This window comes from Halyomorpha halys, unplaced genomic scaffold, assembly GCF_000696795.3.
Source record: "Halyomorpha halys isolate HHAL.00 unplaced genomic scaffold, Hhal_1.1 Scaffold2276.1, whole genome shotgun sequence".
Classification (NCBI taxonomy): Eukaryota; Metazoa; Arthropoda; class Insecta; order Hemiptera; family Pentatomidae; genus Halyomorpha; species Halyomorpha halys.
Genome location: NW_027108698.1, coordinates 1 through 13,461, shown reverse-complemented (window position 1 = coordinate 13,461; position 13,461 = coordinate 1). Strand labels below are relative to the sequence as shown.

General features: G+C 27.4%; 1 protein-coding gene across 1 annotated transcript; it reads right to left on the bottom strand.

Moving 5' to 3' along the window:
- Positions 1-707: 707 nt before the first annotated feature.
- LOC106691622 (Ribosomal protein S6 kinase) lies at positions 708-12,530 on the bottom strand (the record flags this gene model as incomplete). The annotated part of the gene is given in 5 exon segments (XM_067046978.1): positions 708-4,448; positions 4,587-4,694; positions 6,677-6,808; positions 7,721-7,837; positions 12,440-12,530. Coding segments are annotated over 5 exon segments (631 nt in total), but the record flags the coding sequence as incomplete, so codon positions are not given.
- Positions 12,531-13,461: the final 931 nt, after the last annotated feature.

Here is a 13,461-nt window from a genome sequence, read left to right as displayed (position 1 = left end):
ATTAAAACAAGTAAGACCTTGTCTGTTATAATTTGAATGGAAATAATAGAATTAATAACTTAGAGTCAGTATAAATATTAAAGACCCCAACTGGTACTTCTCAATTCATAATACAACAATTAAAGTATAAGGAAACAGGTCTACCATGGTCTCTCATAATATTATTCTTGGTAATATATATATATGATTGTAAATATAAAATGTAACAAAGACTTTACTTTATAATTAAGAATTCCTGCATGACACCTCATACATAATAGCATAGTAAATTGGTGAACACGATACCGTTGGAAAAGAACTCCAGTGATTAATTATAGATATTCATATCTAGCATACCATGGCGAGGTGGTATGGTGTCTAGTGTTTGAATTAAATATAGTGCATACTTTTCCAAGTATAGATAGATACATAATACAAATACATAGAATATAAATATTTTTCTAATAATAAATTCAAATATTTACTTTTCATATTAATTTTGTAGCCAGATGTGTTAATTATGTAATATTTCCATAGCAACTAAATAAATATAGAGTAACCATAGTAACAAAAGACAAAACGTTCAGATAATTTTTATAAAATAAAAACATTATGAGCCTTAAGGTATTATTTTTAGACATATAGTATGAAGCTCCAGTATACATTATAAATATATATATATATCGTAAGGAAAATCTCTTGGAATGGGTAATTTTGATAAATAAAAATTATAATTCTAAATATAGATTTATTCATAACAAACATGTTTATTTAATTAATTCAACACAAAATTACAACATAACATGGACTTTAGATTAACTATATATCTAAATGCAAAGATCACCATTCATGTCAAAGTTCCAAAGGTGTGATATGTAGAGTATCTACAGAAACTAGTGCTGAAGATAAATAAACAAAAAATTATTTATTATAAATCAATCGAACACTATTGATCTATGGAACTCGGCAATTTCTTTGGCATAGAAGACAAAGTTCTAGTGAACACTTAAAATTTAGGCCTTAACAGTCTTTGCGGTTGAAGAGGTAATACGAAGACGATTTCAACTTCAGGCTTAATAAAGATACCATAACATTCACACCCTTTGGTAGTCTGTTTAACTAGCCAGTAAATGCCACACCAACAGAAATCATAACTACTAAAACTACTAATTCTATAAAAAATATGCCTAATATCGCGAGACCCCATTTTGTTTTTTGCGACAATTAATCATCAATTCTAACTTCCAAAAGGGCACCAATCGAAAAACATACACAAGATGTGTTTGCTGCACAAGGAATAAATAAATATAAAAAATAAAAACTTCTTTAAGGATAAAATGAATAAAAAAATTGATATAATAATCAAGTCGATAATTAAGTAAACACTCGAAATTTAAAAATTTAAATGAGCATATTATTTCGAGATTATATAAACACAAAAAAATTAGAAAAAAATAATTTGTCTTTTTATTCATCTATTCTCTCGAGTATTACAATAAGTCAAGTTTTATATAACTTAAACCACACTAGTATATCTTTCTGGGGACAAACGCAAGACATGTTGGTATAACATAACTAATTAGAATTTCAAAGTATAGAGTAATTAATAATAAACATGACTTATCAATTTATACCTCAAAAATCCATATCAACTTTATGAAACTTATATTTTCAACCAAACGTAATCCAACAAACTATATCCAGAAAAAACAAATTAACTGAATACAATAAACACAAGAGAGAATAGTTGTATAAAAGAAAAATACAAATAAAAATGGCGACTTCTCATAAAAAAGAAATATAACAAATACAATTAATAAACAAATTAATCGGCGAACCAGCCGAGGGCGAGCTAAGCGCCATTATCAAATCAATAATTGAAATAAATAACATGAAAAAGTGATTAAATAAACTAAGAGCCTTTTTCTTGATTAAAACAAGCAGTACCGATACTTTTGATAGTATCTTTTATTATTTCGATAACAGAAACAGCAATTTTAATATTGCATATTTTTTTAAAACTATCATATTATCAGCTAGGTACATTTCAATATAGCTCAAGTACAAAATTTCTTATAACCTTTAATATTTATTAATTTTATAATTAATATATATATACATATACAAATTTAAGGCATAGACAAATTACAAAAATGTGTAAAAGTTTTACAAAATTTAAGATTAGAAAATTTGAAAAAATTCTATTTCCAACTAATTTTTTAAAAATTATTATCATACAAACATTTTATTTTAACATTCACATAATTTACAATAAACAGCATTAGAATTATTCTTATCATTTGGTCAATTCCGTTAGTCATTACATAAGTAGAAACGACAATTATACGAATAACATAAAAATATTCACAACACACATACTTTTATTTTTAAAAAAAGATAAGAAAAAAGAAAAGGACGAAATTTATAGATTAATGATTTTTTTTTTTTACAATTAAATTGGAACAATAATGAGCATTAAATTCGAGTATTGTCTTCAACAATGTTTAATATATTGTCCATTTATTCAAATTCAAATTAACACTTATGTAACGACTAAATATTGTGCCTATTTGATCATAAGTTATTTTACTAAACGACTAAGTTTGAAGGCCACCATCTTTTATTTTAAAAGCAAAAAATGTGTATAAATATCAGAGAGAGGATACCTAAAAAGATATGTACCCAGGGATAATATTTATCAAAAGAGCAATTAATAACTACAATTTGGCTAAGGCAGATGCAGAATTTTTCTGTCAGGCAGACAGTGAAAAATATATTTATAAAACAACAAAAAAAAAAAAAATAAAATAAAGAAATTAAGAATCTCGAAACTGTAAAGCTAAAAATATTTAATTTTTTTTAAACATTATTTTTAGTATTTTTTTTTTTTTTAATTTCAATATAAAGATTTAAGAAGTCTTGAAAAGATAAAACAACAAAGGGAAGACTTTTCCCCATCATACTTTCATTTAAATGAGTATTGTATATTTAGGGTATGCAATTAAAATTAATTGTGCTTAAAATTATATTCCTATGTTTTCATACTAAAGACAAGGAAAAAAAAAAAATTAAATTTATCAATAAGACAGCGAGATAAAATTTGAACAGTAATAAACGTAAATAAATATATATATTTATATTTGAATACATAAGTAAACAGGTATTCAAAAACGCATATATACAAATTAAGTATTCATGTATGCATGCATATTTGAAGTACTTAAAGTATATAAACATCTTCTAGTACAGATACTAAGAAAATGCTAATATTTTGGGAAAGGGTAATGCGTGTGTCCGAGTTTAAATATATATATATGGAACTTCTCTATAAAACTAGTCTAATAAAAAAGGTAACAACAACACTATTGTGAACACTCATGGTAGGTCGATTCAACCAATGGTCAAGTTTGTTAAAGTTGTCATAAACACTATTTGTTAAATATTTGTATCAATAATGGTACAAATATTTAACATGAAATAAATAAATAAATGAAAAAAAAAGTGAGCACACTTATAAAAAACAATCAAATATACAAAATAGATTTAAATTTATTATACGGATGAGAATAAATTGTGAAATATCTTTAAGAAATAACATGATGGCTGGTATTTGGGGCGAAAGCTGATGATTATTTTTTTAATTATTACTTATTATGAGAATAAAGATTCGAAAACGAAATCAAACTTAAGATCAGATCATTATTAGAAGGTTTCAAAAAGAAAAACTTAAGTATCTCAAATCCAAGTCAATAACTAACACATAAGTTACTATTTAACAGTTATCATTAAACCTGTTATCATATAAGAATTACTATTGTAACTGTTATTATCATAAAAGCTAACAATAACAGTTACCAATAACTGTTATTATCATATAAGACTATCATATATTATCAACAGTTATTAACGTTAACTTGGTTTAGATCCTTCTAAAAATAACTAATGTAATTAATGATAATTGGGATACATTTTATAATGAATACTTCTTCCAGTATGATTTATTCGTTTTCAATGAATTTCATGAAGATGAAACTAATATGAAAATATTCTCCTACAAAAATTTAAATTAATTATTCATTGATAATTCTTCCTGGTGTTCTTTATTGTAATTAATGCAGGTAAAAATTCACTTAAAATATCGACATTACCATTTAAAAATAAAACAAGTTTTTTTTTACTTTAAAAAATTCGACCAGAGGTTATAGTCTAACAGATCTGCATCTGCCATTTTTTTTTTTATTGTTTTTAAAAATATTTTTCTTCATATACAATTAATTTCTAATTACTTAATGCCTATGTAAATGTGTTACAACTTCCATAATGTCATCACGATTTGAAAAAGGATTACGTAGGGGAGGGGTCGTCGTCGATATTTGGTGTATGGTGTGGTGTTTGCGAGGTGATCGAGATTTCACAATTCTTGGTTTGTTCATTTCTTCAAGAACAGAAGGTGCGACATAGGTGAATCCCTAAAGAAACAATTTTTAAAAATTCATTCTATGGAAAATAATATTAATAACACTTATAATAATAAAAAAAAAAACAACACAACAATTGTTGTTTTAGAAATTACTAAGTTTGATGAAAAATAAACAATTGTATGATACCTGAAACACCAAGTTAAGACTCTCACTAAGCATAGAGTCTTCAGGTGAATCGATTGGAGTAAGCTTAGTAAACTTGGTGTCAAATTGCGATACATCATCTGCACTAGCCTAAAAAAAGAAAAAGAAAACAAAATATTGAGGTGTTTATAATTGACCGTAGATTAATATGAGGAGAAGATGGTTGGAGGTATGGTCAGCAAAAAATACACAAATAAACAAAGACTTATTTATTCGTGCCAACGTTTTTACCTGAATATCAGGTCTTCACCAGGGTTAAACAACAAAACAAAAAAGAGATAACAACCATCACTCAGAGAAACATAAAACATAAAGGAAAATAATAAATAAGCAAATTTGGAAATATACATAACGATGAATTTAATAGAAAGTCTTCACTCCACTTTCTTAGCTGAACGAGGTCAGATATAGACATATTATATGCTCACAGCACATATTTCATTTTTTTTTTGCAGTATTTTTTTTAATAATTTATATGTATGAATATATATATATATATATATATATATATAATTTTATTAGTTTTTGTTTGATATATCTCTAAACATTATTGCTTTGTTTACTTATTTATGTTGTTTTTCTTTTATGAATATATCTTTACTAAAGATGACAAGACTGAGCAAATGGAAATGGGCAGGGCATCTCCTTCGATCCGAAGATGACAGATGGTCAAAAATTGCCACATAATGGACTCCATACGACCTTCAAAGAAGAAGAGGATATCAAAAGAAAAGATGGAGTGATGTGTTTAAGAGGTTTATGTTGTTTTTCTTTTCTTTTATAAATATATCTTTACTAAAGATGACAAGACTGAGCAAATGGACATTGCTCCTTTTGTGGAGAGTTGCTAGGGACAGGGTTGTCTGGGAGGAGAACTCGCTTGTCTTCCGCTGAAAGAACTTGCTTCCCAATAGGGCTGGTTACCCTGAGAAGTGCTGACTATTCCCGAATGGTAAGGCCTAAGCAAAAAAGGATACAGAAAGATGGCAAGGAAAGTGAAATAGAAGTTAATGTTTTGTCAATTAATATATATATATTTTTCTATTTTCTTTCAATGTGAATATTTATATTGTATTTTGTATAATTTCAATTTTTTTTATAAATAAAAGGCTGTTTCATTTCAATATATCTTTTAATATTATTGCTTTATTTACTCATTGATTCATTTTGTCTACTTCATATTTCCTCAATTTTTTTTATTTTATAAAATCAGCAACATGATTTTATGATGATTTAACCCACAAATATTTATCCCCAGCGCATATTTTACCTGGCAGGAGGAAAACCTTTCATATAAGTTTTCAATATAGGAAACAGACGTAGTTAATTTAAAACTGATACAGGAGGAATTGGACATAATAAATAAAATAGATTTTAATACTGAAATTTGGATATGTAAGTGGACAGGAGAGATGTGCACTCGAAATAAAAATAATTTTCAATTATTAAAACTGTTTTAAGCAAACGTTGTTTGAAAACAGAACTAATGAAAAATAAGTTTTTTAAATGAAAAAATAGGACTTATATTAATTTTGGAATATATAAAAATGATTTTTAATTTGAAATGACATAGGTACACAAATTAATAATGAGGTGAAGTAAAAAAATAAGAATAACAACTAAAAAATTTCGACTAGAACTCAAGAAACATTTTAGATGTGTAAATGGTCATAAGTGAAATGATGTATATATATTTAAATATTGATTTTTTACATGTAAATGGGTAAAAAAAAATTCTTAAGGTGCAATATAAACTTTGTTAATTTTAACTATACGCTAATTGTAAACTGTTGATTGGAAATATTTTTATTTATGGAATTTGATAATGGGTAGAGGAACTCAAAACGTTTAGATGTTATAAAAAATAAAGGAGTGGAGGATAAAGGGTATGAATGGATTCCTGAAAAAAAAAAAAATAATAAAGTTTAACAAATAAAAACTCTTTGGAACTTAGTCGTAGGATTACAACTAATTATTTTTTTTTTTTCATGGCCTAACAAAAAGGTTCATTAGTGCAAATAATAAACTAAAATTAAAACTCGGAAGATTTTTAACATAAAATTAGTACATACCAGAGCCGGTTTGAAGGGTGGTTCTAATTTCCTGAGCATAACATCTCTCCAGTTAATGTATTTAAAGAAGGTGTGGTTACGGATGGCGTCTCCATCTCCTGGGGTGGAACCCAATCTCTGCATAACCTGCCTCTGTAGTTAAAAAAAATAAATTAATATACAAGTAATAATCATTTATTTTTTCTTTTATATTTCTTGCAATCATCATAAAAAAAGTGGTTATTTGTAATAGACTTCGCAATCGAAAAACCTGATTACCATTTTTATATATAGACGGTTGACCATAAGTGAAAGGAGATTTTCGAGATTACAATCAAGAAGAAAAAAAATACTTTTTATTTTTTTGTTTAATCGCTATCAGGTCATTTCCGATATGCAGGAGGGGTTATCCTAGTGGTAAATAATCTATTCTAACAAGGGTGAGTGGCTGAGTTTTCGCTCCGTGGGTCCTCCACAAAATAAAAGTCAACCTGCCCTGAATTGAACACTTGCTATGAGGTGACGACGCTAAATTGCCTCCATTTTCATCATGGGTAGAGAAGTACAACGGTGAACAATTTGCAACAAGTTAGTTCATTTTTGTACACTTCCATCCTTCACAACAGCTCTGATGAAGACCTACATTGTGGGTCGAAACATTAGCAATCAATAAATAATTAAAAACTATTTTTATTCTTCTTGACAGCAGCTCTGGCCATCCTAAGGCAACCTGTAACTTTGGTCCCAAACATGAAAATACCAACCAGTCTTGAAGAAAAGTACTAAATAGCTGATGGAAGAATTTTTTTTTTTCAGTTTATAGATTCTATGGAATACGTAAAACCAAAATAATTGGAGGAGGGAGGAGTTAAAACATTTTTTTCATGATTAAGAAGATTCATCATTAAAATGATAGCATATCACATGAAAAACTAATTAAACTAAAAGTTACTAATAGATCAATTTAAAATTTTTCTTTCTGTTATAATATACCATAACATATACCTTTCACACAATAGATCTGATTTTAGATTAAAGCTGATTTATTAGTATTATTCATCAAACCTTCAATAATTTTCTTATCAAATCCCTGGCATCTGGCGTTAAGTATGGAGGTAGAATAAGTTTTCCACGAAGGATTTTTTCAATTGTTTTCTTACGATTTTCTGCAGTAAATGGTGGCTGAAATATAAAAAAATCATTTATTACAAAAAAAATAAAATACAATTTTTTAGAAGATTTTTTTATTTATTTATTGACATTTACAAGTAAATTTGTAGTAAGAACATAATGGCACGTTATACGCATGTAGAGAAATTACCCATTGGTAGCACTCTAAAAACATTTTTACAATATTAGGTTTCAAGGCCATCTTCTTTTCAGGCGCCTCGGAGGGTTTCAGGAATGGAAGAGAAAGCAAGGTTAGAAATAGAAACTAATGGGTTTGTGTGGTTAGGGAGTTTATAATGGAAGGATTGATGATCTGGTTTGGGCTAGATCAGTTACATAAGGGACATTTAGGTTTTTATGGATGATTTTATTTGTGACAAAGTAAGGAGCATTGAGGATTTTGGATTGGATTCGAGAGAAATACGAAGGTTTAGTGAAGCCCCAAAGCTGGTGACTTAATGGGATTTATTTTTATCTTCCAATTTCAGCACCATTCTTCGGGGGCTGTGATATGGGACTGGAGAGTTTGGGATACAATCAAAGGGTTATTATTAACTGTGAGCACACATATGTCATCGGCAAACGTGGTGAGGATAGTGTTAGGATGTCTGCTGTATAGACGGTGTAGAGGATAGGACCGAGGATACTACCTTGAGGAACACCAGGGGATTGAGAATAGAGGGATGAATAGGAACCATTTTTGTTTACTTGGAATAATCTATTAGTTAGAAAGAAACGGATGATGAGAACATATGTAGGAGGAAGGAATTTACAGTTTTTAAAGCAGTCCCGGGTACCAGACTTGGTCAAAAGCCTGCTCTATATCGAAAAAGACTCCCGCACAGTACATTCCATGCTCCAAAAACGAGACAACGTTCACCACACAATGACATTGCTGGATTGTACAGTGGGATGTTCGGAATCCAAACTGATGATCTGGGATTGGATGGGGTATAGGTGTTTCAAAATGAGTTTTTTGAGGATTTTGCCCATGATCGGTAATAGAGAGATAGGACGGTAAGAGGATTGATGTTATGGTTTTAGAAGATTTTAGTTTCTATTTTCTCGGTTGAATACCTCTATTAAGAAAAATAATTAGTGAACCCATAAATTACTACTAAATCTCTACTACAGATGTATAGGACATTATGCTCATTTTTTACCAGATTATTATTAATACACATTTTTATTGAAATATTTTTCCTTAACCTAGAGCTATCTCTTAGACCAATTGAATGCAAAGTAACATTTATTCAAACTGTTTTCCAGCAAAGCTAGGAAAATATGATATATATATATATATATATAATATCACCTATACCTTTGATGTACAGAACAGTGTTTGCTTTACCCAAAGGAATAGATAACTATGTCCTCGACCTATTGTGAAAGAGTGCTTTTAAGAAAATAATAGGTGTACACATATTCCGAAGAAAATATCTGCTCAAACTTCTCTACCATAAAGTTAGGAAAATAAGGCAATACCGTTTTTTACCTCTGAGTACAGAAATAGAAAATATTATTTTAAATTAATATACATTCTCTTAAAGTTTATACCAATGAGTTGAGAGTTAACCGTGGATTATAAATGAAGAGATGATTATTTGAATATAGTTAATTTTCACAAAAATATTTGTAACCTTCTTACAAACATTGTTATGATAAATTATAATAGTGAAAATTAACTGTGATTTAAAAGTTTTAAATTTTTAATTTAATATGAATAATTGACAAAATAGGATAATTATAGACTGAAATTAATGCTCTGGGGAGAATAGCCTGCATAAAGTTTTTTAAAATTGATATGGTTCTAAAATTGTATTTAAGAATGTCCTTGAGGATGGCCGAAACGTCGTACTTATGAAGAAATATAGATTCTTTTAGACTAAAATTTATTTTATTTAAACAAATATATTTGTTGAGATATGATAAGAATTTTTTAATTTAAAAATATATTCGAGACCTTTAATTTTTTTTATAGACGAAAGAAAAAAAAAATTCTAAACAGTTGCTGAAGGTCATTGAGTATTAAATAAAAATCTTTGGTATTAGCATATCTTTATTTTTATGACTTTTCAACCTGCTTGCTTGAGACATCATCAAAATATGATTAAAATGTTTACATTGTTTGTCCTTGTGTTAATTCATTTATGCAATAATTTTTTTTTTTTATATAATACCTTAAAAGAGGCAGCATAATCCAACTTTTTAAAAAGATTATATTGCAATACAAATAAGAAAACTTTTCAAGAACTAACAAGTTCTTAACTTAATTGATAATAATACTATTTACTTGTACACAACAATAGCAATGAGTGAAAAATTTAAAATAATTTTTAGCCTAGCGAATTCTTATATTGCTCTATTGCAACAAGATTGTCTTAACTAAAAACATTACATTGTCAAGTTATCTGTAAGAAACTTAGGATATTTATGAAGTGCTTTTTTATTTTATATTGTAACATCTCTAACTTTAACCCTCATTGTTAAACTGTTTTTCATAGAAATGCTCAAACTCAAAATGAATTTATTAAATCTACATCTTGAGAGATGATAATTAAAAACCAAGCCTTCAAAGCATCTTCTCTTATGCAATGAGACCTTGAAACTTTTAAAATTGTTAGCGCCCAAAACAGCTAATTTTGAGTTTGGAAACTATTTGCAAAGGAGCTGAACGAGGAACTTGTTTGTTTCTGAAATTTGTGTAACAGTATTGTGTTTTTTAAATACTATACTTGTACAAAATTATTAAATGCTGCTCTTTTTAGAATAATCAAAATAAGAAAAAATGATTACATAAATGTCTTACTGCAAGGACTGATAGTGTAAAAATTTTAATAATTTTTTATAATATTTTGAACATCACAAGAATGAAAATGTATTAATACAGTTAATATTTTAAAAACCTTCAGAGGACTACAGTTGAGCTCAGCCATATCTGAAACCTGGATTATCAGGAATGTTTGTTTATAATTATGACTACCAATTTCATGTCAACAACATTGTTGACAAACCTAAACAACAAGTTTAGGTTGCTATAAATTTCATAGAATAGCATAAAAAACTAATGAATTTGCTATATTCAACAGACATGACACAAAGAGTCACGATGAAATTCTAAACATTGTTAAATAAAGTATAAAGTTAGAAAAAAAAATCCAGGTGACACATCTAAATTACATTTACTAACCTAGAATAGCTTTAGCCAAATTGTTATGGATAAATGGGATTCTAATTATAATTTTAAAAGTTAATGATATAAACCCACATAACAAGTTTCAATATAAACTCAACTCCAAGTTGATAGAAAAAGTAAAATATGAATTAGAAAATATGCTAAAGAATGACATTATTGAAGTCTCAGATTCATGTTTTATTAATCCTACTATACTAGTTAAAAAGAAAGATCTCTTATTTTTAGTTAGAATTTGTTTAGATGGAAGACTTCTTAACAAGAGATTAATACCCATATATGATGCAACTCCCAAAATTGATGACGTACTTTATCAATGCACAAACACAAAATTCCTAATAACCTCGGATTTAAGAAACTCAATTTGTCAGGTCAAATTAGAAACAAATAATAGGCAATATACAGGTTTCGAATTTTTAAATCAGACTTTCCAATTTAAGAGAGTTCATTTTGGTTTATCTGTAACCCTGGCTGCTTCAAGAAAGATAACACCAATGCATCTTTCAGAAAACGTTAAAATAAATGTTGATGATATATTAATTCATACTGATAGTAAGGAGAATATGATAAAAATCATAAAAGAATTATTAAAAAAATATAGGTATCACAATGAACCAAGAGCAATCAAAATTTTTTTAGAGAAGAGATTATATTTTTAGCATATATACAATGGTATAAAAAAAAAAGATCCAGAAAAAATTAGTTATTCAAAAATTTAAATTACCAAAAACCATAAAAACTACAAAGCTTTCTTGTGTTCATATATTTTCATAATAAATTCTGTGCAAGATATGCGCAGATATTTCAAGACCTATATACAATCTTACATCAATAGTAAAGGGAAAATTGACACAAGAACATCAGGAAATTTTTGAAGAACTCAAAAGAAAATTAATTGAAGATATAGAATTAAATTACCCAAATTTAGATAAAATGTTTAATAAATAAATTGTAACTGACAGTTACAATTTTGCTAGTGGAGGTATGTTATAAATTTTTTTTTTTACATTAAAGTAGCATTAAAAAAAAAATTTAAGCATATGTCTAATTTAGGGTTAAAAAAATGTTTTAAACGAATCCAAAAAAAGTGATATACAAATAAGCAAAGATAATTATTCAATAATGAATTACAGGACTGAGTTAAATCCAACACATTTTAAGCCAGAAAATATTGTAAGTGCACTTAGAACATCAGTGAAGTTAACCATTGATATCTTATCATTACATCGATCAAGTTTGAAACAGAAATTTCAACTAATTTTGGCTAGAAAATGGGCGAAATTGACGAGGATAATTCTTTTTGAAAAATACTTTTTTTTTACCTTTATATTGAAAATATTAATATAACTAACTGTTCATAATATAAGAAGAAGAATTATTATTAAGTATAAAGGAAAATAAATTTTAAATAGAATACTTACAGCTCCAGTAAGCATATCATACATGAGAGCGCCAAGTGACCACCAATCAACTGCCTTCCCATGTCCGCTTCTAGTCAAGATTTCAGGAGCCCTAGCAGACAAAAATTATAAATTCCTCTGTAAATCTTTTATAAAAATATACTGTAGTGATATTTTTGCATATAGGAAAAAAAAAAAAAAAAAAAAAAAAAAATTGATACTGGCTGGTTTAAATGTTTATGAATAGTACTTGGGGAAATTACGGCAGTATTAAGTTTTGGACTTTGCTTAAGTCGGTGGTAGCGAGTTCTCTCCACAGTGCATTTGAATATATAAGTCTGAAGTGTATACTTCGAAGTGACAAACTTATGTATTGGTGATTATTTTAGGAATACTCTATTCATTTTTTTTTTTTTTTAATTTGAATATTTATGTGTATATATTTTAGTTTAGAATATAAGAAGGCGTTTTCTTGTAAAGACATTATGTTATCCATCTACATAACGAGCATTTCCTGGAATATGAATTTTTTATGAACAAAGTTCTTGCATTATTTTACTTAGCTATATTATTTTAGTTGATGGTATTTTTTTAAAAATCTTCGTGAAGCCATGCAAAGTTTGCTCACAATAAATAGTTTAATTAATACTTGAGTTCTTTTGACTGTGCCCGGACCATCTTCCTTTTATTTATTATACACAATCAATTAAGAATCTTTCACTAAAGAAATTATGGTTCAATTTTTATATGTATTCGTGTACGGTGTCTATATTTAGTTCTAGATGCATCTTAGTTATTCTTTTGCAATATGAACAGTTGCTAACAATTTTAAGGCATTTAGTTTGTGATATTTGTAGTTTTTTAAAAGGTAGTTAAAATAGTAAAGCTTTTATGATAAGTCTTGGTAAAAATTTGTAGAGTATCAATTTATTTGAGGGATAGTTTTGATTTTTTTTTATTGAAATATGAAAACATTTTGTACATTATTAACATAAATATTATTGAATGCTTTAATATTTACAAAAAATCAATAAACATATATA